The sequence below is a fragment of the Podarcis liolepis genome (genome assembly GCF_965112155.1).
Source record: "Podarcis liolepis genome assembly, chromosome: 2".
NCBI classification, from domain to species: domain Eukaryota; kingdom Metazoa; phylum Chordata; class Lepidosauria; order Squamata; family Lacertidae; genus Podarcis; species Podarcis liolepis.
Genome location: NC_139555.1, coordinates 51,901,205 through 51,911,695, shown reverse-complemented (window position 1 = coordinate 51,911,695; position 10,491 = coordinate 51,901,205). Strand labels below are relative to the sequence as shown.

At 45.5% G+C, this 10,491-nt stretch overlaps 1 protein-coding gene across 1 annotated transcript; it reads right to left on the bottom strand.

The window, feature by feature from the left end:
* Window positions 1-285: 285 nt before the first annotated feature.
* On the bottom strand, window positions 286-8,108 carry BNIP1 (BCL2 interacting protein 1). The gene is made up of 6 exons (XM_083483960.1): window positions 7,904-8,108; window positions 6,378-6,470; window positions 5,435-5,526; window positions 4,507-4,608; window positions 3,725-3,843; window positions 286-871 (listed from the first exon to the last, which is right to left on the bottom strand). Exons 1-6 carry the CDS (start codon window positions 7,985-7,987, stop codon window positions 675-677), a joined length of 687 nt encoding a protein of 228 aa, XP_083340086.1. The 5' UTR covers window positions 7,988-8,108; the 3' UTR covers window positions 286-674.
* Between the last annotated feature and the right edge of the window lie 2,383 nt (window positions 8,109-10,491).

Genomic DNA, 10,491 nt, shown 5'->3' with positions numbered 1-10,491 from the left:
CTTTTTCATTGTCTGTTTGTCTTTTTAAAATGTTGTAAAACCAATAAAAATTTTATAAAAAAAAAAAAAAGAGCTGCACCCTTAAGATAAATAGATGGACAAAGGAATATACAGTACATTTACAATAATGCCAGTTATGGAGAGATTTTAGAAATTGCCTCGTTGCTTCTTTCATCTGCAGAAACAACTGAAGTAAAAGTCATTTTTGTAACTTAAAGGGCGACGTTTCCTCCTTCAGTTCATAAGGCATTTTTTATTTAAAAAATCAGAACTCCCTGCTCTATCTGTATTCAAATACACTTTATTAAAGGAATGTATCTAAATGTATTTTCAGTAATACTGTCCCCCTCCTCTCAGGAACAGATCTCTGGAGGAAGGAAGTGGAATACACATTCCAAGCCAAAGACAAGAGAGAGGCTTAATATGTCTTCCACCATCCAGTTCAGAACTGACACCTGCCATTCTCAGAGAAACAGGTCATATTCTTATTGTTCCTTGCCCTAACCTGCAGCTCATTTAGCTTACATGAGCAAGTCTAAATCTTCACAGACTGCTAATATGTTCTGTTTATGAACATTTGTGAATGTTCTCTTGATTAGAAGAGTGTCAGGTCTTTGTGAGAAAGCCTTCATTCATCCTTCCTCAGTCATGCTTCTTCTCCTCATCTGAGAATTTTACAAAAAGGGGAACAGTCTCTTCTTCAGGATGTAAAGCACGGTGGCCAAAAACAAGGCAAGGGCGAGAAAGATGAGCAGTTTATCTGTCAGCTCCCTGCGGTTGTACTTGGTAATGAGCTTCCGTCCCAGCTGGATTGTCCCGGACATGGATTTGAATTCCTCATTGGCATCCAGAATGGTTCGTGAAGAAGTGACTGAAAAGAGAAAATGCAACATTTCAGCCCAGCGTTTCAAAGGCACTATCAAAAGCACACATACTATGCAAGTCCACTTTGGGTCCTGTAGCACAGAATAAAACACACAATGCAATAGGTACATTGGCTCAAAGCCCCATGGAAGCAGGCTGCAGAACTTTTCCATTTGAGAAAAGCTGAGGACAAGTCTGGTGAAGACAACGCAGCACAAAGGAGATTGTTCCATAGTGCAAGCATATTAGTGCAAGCATGTCCCCTCTCCTTCCCCAACCCACCAGAGCATATTTGGGGAAGGTGCGGTGAAAGACATGCAGCAGGAGGGGAGAAATCCTGTTGTGTCAGAAGAAGTCTAGCTTCCATTAGCAAAATGGGTTGGCTGAATACAGCCCAACATTTGCCTTCATCCAAGAACCACCACAGACCAAATGGCCTTGCATTTTTCTGTGGAGCCCCATTCTTAGAAGACAAAGAGCCGGCCCATATCCATAAGTGAAATTGATTGTGATTAGCAAGTCTCCCTGTTGCAATTAGAAAAATCTAATCTCAGTCCAAAATTTCATAATGAAGCCAGATGGAATGATACCAACTGGCTAAGTAGAAAAGACATAATTGGCAATGGGAGTAAATGTAGATTTGGTGTCAATGGCGTGCTATCTGCTGCAAAAAAATGACAGATACTGCAGTGTTGATGTTACTTGATAACAGGCTTTGTGGGAGTTCCAATGTGGCAGTTTAAAAGCCAGAATGTCCGTTTTCACCAGCTGCTAATTTAGAATAGAGTGGAAAATTTTGAAACTGAAAAGAAAAGAGTTAAGATGATACTGTTTTGATACATTTCCAAACAAGGTTAGAATGTGGATCAGGAGCTGTTTAAAATCAATTATGATAATACCTTGGGGAGAAATTTAATACAGCACTAAGGAGATCACTTTATCAGTGCAAACATTTTTGCTTGCCTGATGGAACTATCTCCTCCTCACTCCCCTTTGGGCTGTTCATGGGTTCTCCCAATCCTCAAGGAAGGCACGGGAGGAGCACTGGGGTTAGGGGAAGCCCTGTTGCACTGGCAGAAGTCCTTGCACAGGCTTCCACTAGCAGGACCACTTAGTTGAATATGACCTTCGGACTTCCTAATACACACAAGTTGCTCTGATGTCCAGCACCTTTTCTCTGAAGTGAGCAAAAGGTCATTTTTTAGTCTTTCTCGCTTGCAGAAATGTCAAGTAAACTAAAAACATGTTTGCTGATCATAATAAATTACACAGCTTTGCAAACAAAGTACAAAATATATTGCAAGAAGTGGCCCTAAAATGAACCACTGTGCAGGGCTTCAGTTTCCATTATGGGAGGTAAATTAAAACACACACTAATGGCAAAATGTTTAGAAGCAAGCAGCTAAGTAACCAGTATATTCCTACATAGGTGGCCCCCAGAAGGGCATTTCAGTTTGCAAATACATTTTGCTTGAGAATGAAATTTTATCAGAACCAAATACGTTTCTTTGCCATTTTATTTTACAACCAAAGAGAAAAGTTTTGACATTCTCATGGTACATGAAAGACTGAGGTTGTTTATCATGGGAAGCGACAACTGTGGGCTTCCTGACTCCACAGATTATTTATTGCTTGCTGCTGTAAGGACTTCTTCATTTTTCCATCGTGGCAACATTTTAATGGTAGATTAAGTACAGCTGGCTTTTTCAAGACGAGTGACCTTTGCTAGCTATACCTCAACCAAACAGGATGAACTCTTTAACAGAGGACAGTCTCACTGCCAAGACTGTCACTTAGTGAGAGAGGAAGCATACACTGAGGAGCTGCAGACAACCATCAGCCCTGGAGGGAGAAGGAAGAGAAGAGGTGGACACTGCGTTTATTGAATCCATCCCTTCTGTTTCTCCCAGCAAAGAAAAGGCAGAAGGTCCAGCTGGTCCACTTTCCAAATGACCCATGAATTTTAACAGCAGATTTGATATACAGTTTTGAGGGCTCAAAACTGTCAGGCCAAACTCTGGCTTTCTAACACAAAGCCCAAAACTCTTTCAGAAATGCTTTAAGACATTGCTTGTATTGAGTGAAATAAGTTAATGTGGGTGGGAGTTAACTATTGGTGCACTTTAAAAAGAAAAGCCCCATTTGAAACACATGCATGTTCTTCAGAGTCCACGCTGTAGAGGTCTGGATTTCATACATGGTATCCTGATGTATGATATGATATGATGATACGACATGATATGACATGACTTGACATATTATACTATAATATCAACATGCTGGTTAGAGTGAAAGGAGCGTTTCTTTTTCCATAGCTAGTGAAGTAGCCAAGAGAGCTACTGGAGGAGGGAATCAATCATGTTGTTCCTCCTTTGCCAGTTCACTGCAATTCTGTGCTTCCCGGCATGGGATTAAATATTTAGCTGTAGGAGGCAGCAAGCGAGAGAAAATGAAGTGGGAGAGTGGGAGAGAGAGGGGGGGGGGAGAGAGAGAGAGAGAGAGAGAGAGAGAGAGGGAGAGAGAGAAGGTATGCACTTTTGTGTTTTTATATTGTAAACCATCCTGTGATCTTCGGATGAAGGGCAGTATAGAAATTTAATAACTAAAGGGAGTTTAATAACTCCACAGCAGATCTGGAGGGTGGAACATGAGAACAGGCCTTTTCAGTAATATCTTCCTGTTTGTGGAAGGTTTTTAAATTTTTGTTGGTTGGCTTGCTGTAAATGTAAGTGTTTATACTGTGTTGTAAGTTGCTTTGATGAGTCAACCAACCATTATTATTATTATTATTATTATTATTATTATTATTATTATTATTATTAACAACGACCAAAACTGCACACTGTGGTCATTTACTTACCTAAGGTCTGCATCGTCTCCTCACTCTGCCGTACCTGCTGAGACATCATCCTGCTAATACCCATCAGGTTCTCTGTGATGTTACTGGCCCCCTCTGCCAAACTTTCCTTTGTAGTTTTTCTAAAAGAAAAGAAGGGGGTGGGAATCAAACTTAATATAAAAACAAAATTATATTCCCGATTACACAAAATGCTTCAAAAGTGATGGGAACCATAGAGCTGGAAGATATCAGCCAAGCATTCATATACACATACAAATGCAAGCATACGCCTTTAACGTTCTGTTTCGAAATAAGTCTTAAATTAGAAATCAGGGCAAATTATTCATAAAAGGTTTAGGTTAATCTTTAAACATTTCGTCCAAAATAGCCGTCTGGCTGAAGTACAGGGGTAAAATTAAAATGTAATCAAAGATCAATACATCTAACTTTGCACAATGGCAAGCAACCATTTTAATGATCTAAGATCCTGTTTGCTCCTTACTGTGCAATCCTACTCAGAAGCCAGTAAGTTAAACGGGGCCTAGTCAGTCAGCAGAGCATGACTCAGGGTCACAGATTCAAGCCCTGTGTTGGGTGGGAAATTCCTGCCTTTGCAGGGAGTTGAACTAGATGATCCTTGTGGTTCCTTCCAACTCTACAAGTCTATGATTCTACTCGTAGGTAGGTGGGCACAATACTGCAAAGAGTGACCTCCTAAAGCAGAGCTTGACACAAAAGGCTGAGGAAGTCCCACCACATAACACCTGTCAGCTGAATTCCACAGTTATAAAAAGACTGTGTACCTTTGTCGTAAAGGATCTCCACCTCGAAGCAGTTCATCTTTCTCTGCATTGTCAATGGCAATTTTGCAAGCTAGATTCGCCTTCCTCCAGGCTGTCTGATTGCTGAAATTATTAATATAGTGAGATTTAGCACAATGGTGATACAAAGACCCCTGTCTGTATCAAGAGCAAAGCAACAAAGATAACTGCATACATTAAAAATGTAGCACTCCATTATTATTTGACATAAGTAACAATGATCATTAACAGACATGCTATATCAACACTATTAACAGCTGCATCTTGCATTTTCCTCACCTTTTTATGTTCCACTCTTTATCTGAACACTATGAGAACGCTGTTCCTGGCTCTACTGTCTGTTCAACAATGAAAAGGTCTGGATGTCCGAAGAAATTAATAACAGTCCATCCTATTCTCTGAAAGGTTGCTACGGACACTCACAGTATTGGATGAATGCCCTGAATGATGCAGCTATCATTGAACTCAATGGGACTTACTTCTGAGTAGACGTATAGCCAGTACAGTGCTGTGAGTCTAACGTAGACACCCTCCATGCTGTCACTGTTGCACACAAATGTTATCTATGCCAAACACGTGTCAGAGCCCTAAGTTTGTTGGTGCTGACACCAATTGAGGGTTGGGAGGAAGGGGATACAAGATCTCAGCCTAAGCACTTATTGGGAAGAACTCTATGTTGCACAAACAGATTCCTGTTCGCACAACAGGACTTTACCCTCCTTGTCTCCTCCCCTGCAGGCCCCCAAAATCTGCTCCAGAGGTCCCCCAACTCTCAGGAGTAGATTATGAGGGCTGCAGGAAAGAGGAAAGGAAGGTGATCTTGTTGTGCAAGTGAAAGTCCATTTTGCTTGCACATGGACACAGCATTGGATACAGCACAGCGGTAAACAATATTTAGGGTTTTACTGACCTGAGCATTTGCTTCTTATGGTTCTCTACCTCTTGGAGCAATGCTTGCTTTTCTGATTCTCTATCTTGCTCCTTCGCCATCTGCTCAAGCTCCTAAAGCAAATCCGTGAACAGCAGGTGCATATTATCATTTTTAATATTATTTTTATTCAATTTTAATACAAGCAACAACAAAATTCATTACAATGTTGTTCCTACTTGGTAATAAAGTCTAGCTGTTCTCTTGGGTATTTCTTTCCTAATCAAAATATACACAATTATTCTTTTAGCACATCCTTTTCAGCAAAAAGCTGGGTCTTTGGGGCTGCTAAGGTCACATTTTGCTTATGAGTGACAGAAATGGGAACCAGGTTTCTAAAAAGCTGTTATGCTTAAAGGTAAAGGTAAAGAGACCCCTGACCATTAGGTCCAGTCATGACCAACTTTGGGGTTGCGGCGCTCATCTGTGGCCAGCATGACTAAGTCGCTTCTGGCAAACCACAGCAGCGCACGGAAACGCCGTTTACCTTCCCGCGGTAGGAGCGGTACCTATTTATCTACTTGCACTTTGACGTGCTTTTGAACTGCTAGGTTGGCAGGAGCAGGGACCGAGCAACGGGAGCTTACCCTGTTGCGGGGATTCGAACCACCAACCTTCTGATCGGCAAGCCCTAGGCTCTATGGTTTAGACCACAGCACCACCTGCGTCCCTTTTCTGTTATGCTTAGTGACATGCTATTTTCAAGAATCAGTCTTGCTGTAACAGAAAAGGGAGCTTATTTGTGGCTCAGTCGGCAGAACATGAGACTCTTAATTTCTAGGTCATGGGTCCGAGCCCCACTTTAGGCAAGAGATTCCTACATTGCAGGGGGTTGGACTGGATGACCTTCGTAGTCCCTTCCAACTCTACGATTCTAGGATTTAGCAACTCCCCACCCCCACCCCCAAATCTATTTAGCCCTCACCTGTATTCTAAGCCGTAAATGCTGAAACTTTTCCTTTACTTTGGCATTCAGTTCTGTAAGTGTACTTACAGGTCCCATACAATCCCGGATGTCCTAAAGGAAATAACAAGGAGTGTATAGAATAAACACATTTTTACATTGATGTTCTCTTGGGCTGTATGTTCAATTGCCAGCTTGATTGTTTTAAATATAAAGTGTAACCTTTTAAAGAAAACAAAATGTTTATTTTAAATGCTGAAATTGCAACCACCAATAGGTTGCAAATTGACACAGAAATATCATCCATATTATCTACAAGCAATGTGAATTTAGTCCTAAAGGCTGCCCTGACTGCTATAAAAAGTTACATAGTAGCTGATGTGCTTCATGCAAACATGACAATCCTACATATAAATCAATTATTGACAAGGATGTACACTCACTGTGCAGGTACACCTATCCATGGCTTCACCATGTGTGAGCACACAATAGTAAATGCATGCAACGGTTAACATTTACAGCTCTAATTCCTACTTGGAAGTGCCTTCTCTTTATAAATTTACTAGCATATAAAGTGGCCCCCTCTGAGCCTAATTTTGGAAGCTAGGGAAGCCTGGCATTGTGAGAACTGAACTCAAGGGGAAGGGAAGGAAGGAGCAGAGGGCATGCTTGTTTCATCACATTATTGTATAGAGAACCTAATCAAACAGATTAAAAGTTTCAGCATGCAAAACTGGTGCCCAAGCTGCCCGCATGAAGTTGCAACCATGCCAGTGGGTACCCCCTGATGGGTACTAACTATGTTTTTCAGTTCATTAAGAAGCTGGTTGCACTGGAAAGCTACAGCAACATCATTGCGTTGTTGCGTGCCAACCGTGGGAAAAAGCAGGAGGCGAAGAAGAATTAGTTATCCACAGTGTGATGAATTTCTCAAAGGTTCTTATCCCTGCCAAAGGTTCCTCACATAGCAACATTGCATGAGGCCCTCCCACCATCGGACACCCCAGCTCCCAGTGCCGCCTCCAATCATGGCACAGAAGAGAGAGTATCACATTGTGAGCAGATTTTTTCCAACACAGAGCCAAAGCTGGGAGAAGTTGCAGGAACTTCCCCTATCGTGGAAACTTTCAAAGGCTGAGGAGGCACCTCTCCAGAGTCTGAGCCTGACACCTCTGCAGTCAAAAAGCTGTGAGGAAGAACTGCCATCGCACCAACACCACCACAATCACGCGGCACCTTAAAGACTTAACTGCATCTATTGTGGCACGTGGAAATTTGTGTGGATCATCAATTGCGTGGAATGTCACCCTGAACTGGCATTTGTGTGCATCCTGAGAAGTGCACGCCAGCGCCCCACAGCGGGCATCGTTGCAACTGCGTTGGCCTTCAGGCGCCACGTGACTCCGCTAGGACGCAGGCGAGAGGGCGGCGCTAAGGGAACCTGGTTGCCCAGAGGGGGCGTGGCCACGAAGCCCCACCCACCCCGGCATAAGCGCGTAGCTGCCCGTCGCCCGCGATGTATTGACCGAGGCCGGGGGCTGCTGTACCTGCACCGCCGCCTTAATCTCGAGGTCGAATTTCACGATCTCTTGGTTGCAAACTCGAACCGGCACGTCACCGGCGGCCGCCATCTTGGGAGGAACTACGGCGAGCGCAAAGGGGACAAGAGCAGAATTTCGAAACGCGGCCTCTCCGCCCCGCCCTGGTAGGCGGTGCCAACAAGCAGGAAGAAAAGAAACCGGCGGCAGGAGGAAAGCGGCTGAGGAGGCTCCTCCCTTTGAGGAGAGCCAACCCCTCCCTACCCCTCACTCCGTGCGGCCACCCCCAGTCTGCATCCGTTGGTCTTTTAGGCGCCGCAAGACTCGCCTTGTTCTTTGCTGCCTGGTTGCATTTGCTGCCACACGGGGAGAGCCGTACATCTCCCCGGCAGAGCCATTCTTAGAGCTGACTGGCTGTGGAAAAACAAATGGGCTTTTGAATTAGCCACAATTAAATTAACTCACATGGGTTTCAAAGGATCTGCTCAATGCACGACTAACTCTGGATTCAACCCTATATTATTATGGCACAGCCCCTTGGAATGCTCTCCCCAAGGAGCCTTAATTTGGCACAGAATCTGGTGGCTTTTTGGCAGGACTTGTAGCTGGAAACCATTTTACTTAGTACGGGCTTTTATGTGTGTTCACTTTCTCCCCCGCCCCCGATCATTTTTATTGTACTTTAAAGGTAAAGGGACCCCTGACTATTAGGTCCAGTCAAGGCCGACTCTGGGGTTGCGGCGCTCATCTCGCTTTATTGGCCAAGGGAGCCGGCGTACAGCTTCCGGGTCATGTGGCCAGCATGACTAAGCTGCTTCTGGAGAACCAGAGCAGCGCACGGAAACGCCGTTTACCTTCCCTCCAGAGCGGTACCTACCGTATTTTTCGTCCTATAGGGTGCACCAGCCCATAGGACGCACCTCGATTTTTGGGGGGGAAATGAATAAAAAAAAATTATTCCCCCCCCCGCCGCGGCTGCCGCCCCAAGCCTTGTGCACACCTGCCCGAAGCACGGGGCACCCTCCGGAGGGCTCTGCGTGCTTCGGGCTGCAGGCTACTGCCCCAAGCCTCGCGCACCCGGTGGGACCTCCTGCTGGGCGCACAAGGCTTGCAGACACTCGCCCGAAGCACGGGCAGCCCTCCGGAGGGCTCCCTGTGCTTCGGGCGACAAGCTGCCGCCCCAAGCCTCGCGCGCTCGGCGGGACCTCCTGCCGGGCGCGCAAGGCTCGCGGACACTCGCCGGGGCTGCAGACTGCTGCCTGCAAGCCTTGTGAGCCCGCGGGAACTCCCGCCGGGCTTGCAAGGCTTGCGGATAGCTTCCTGAAGCCTGGAGAGCAAGAGGGGTTGGTGTGCACCGATGCCTCTCGCTCTCCAGGCTTCAGTGAAAGCCTGCATTCCCCCCATAGGACGCACACACATTTCCCCTTCATTTTTGGAGGGGAAAAAGTGCGTCCGATGGGGCGAAAAATACGGTATTTATCTACTTGCACTTTGACGTGATTTCGAACTGCTAGGTTGGCAGGAGCAAGGACCGAGCAACGGGAGCTCACCCCGTCGTGGGGATTTGAACCACTGACCTTCTGATCGGCAAGCCCTAGGCTCTGTGGTTTAACCCACAGCACCACCCTAAATTGTATGTAACCTGCTTTGGGTGTGTTCACATATCTTCATTTAAAAGGCATAGTTAACCATGAATGCCCAGATAACTGCAGCTTCCCTCCTCACCCCTAAACCATGATCCTTGCCTTAGAGTTATGTTCAGTCCAGGGATTGTGGTTTATTTTGATGCAAGCCATGAACCGAGGCCAACGATAGTATCCAACAGAGTCCATGTGTGTGAGTAGCACAGACTTCAGTCTCGGGAAAGAGAACTGCACCTTCCCTCTCTCCCCTCCTGCAGGCCTTCAGGGCAGATTTGGGAGTCATTGTGGGGGGAGGAGAGGAAAGTGAGGTTATTTTGTGAATCTCTTGTCTTCTGCATTAACGGGAAGGTCACATCTCCCATTCTACACATTAAAGGGAGTTGGAGATGTCTAGCAGTAATCAACACCTCGCCTGTCTCCGGCTTCCAAAAGGTGTCCTCCGTCAGCCAGTCAGACGTGAACAGCTGGTCCCAGCCACTGGTTAACGACCTATGTGAGCTAGAAACTCTTTAAAAGGTGACTGTTGCTGAAGAGTCCTTTGTCCCTCAGCTGACTATCCATATAGTGCTTCAGGTTAATAACTTTGCTTCAGGATGAGAACAGAAATCGTGCTCTGGTGGTGCAGCAGCAGCAGGAGGCCCCATTAGCTAAAGTGGTGCTTCAGGTTAAGAACAGTTTCAGGCTAAGAACGGACCTCCGGAACGAAGTACTTAACCTGAGATACCACTGTAGCTGTATTGGGGTAGAGCCAGTGTGGTGTAGTAGCTAAGAGCGGTAGTCATGTAATCTGGGGAACCGGGTTTGCGTCTCCGCTCCTCCACATGCAGCTGCTGGGTGACCTTGGGCCAGTCACACTTCTTTGAAGTCTTTCAGCCCCACTCACCTCACAGAGTGTGTGCTGTGGGGGAGGAAGGGAAAGGAGAATGTTAGCTGCTTTGAGACTCCTTAAAGGGA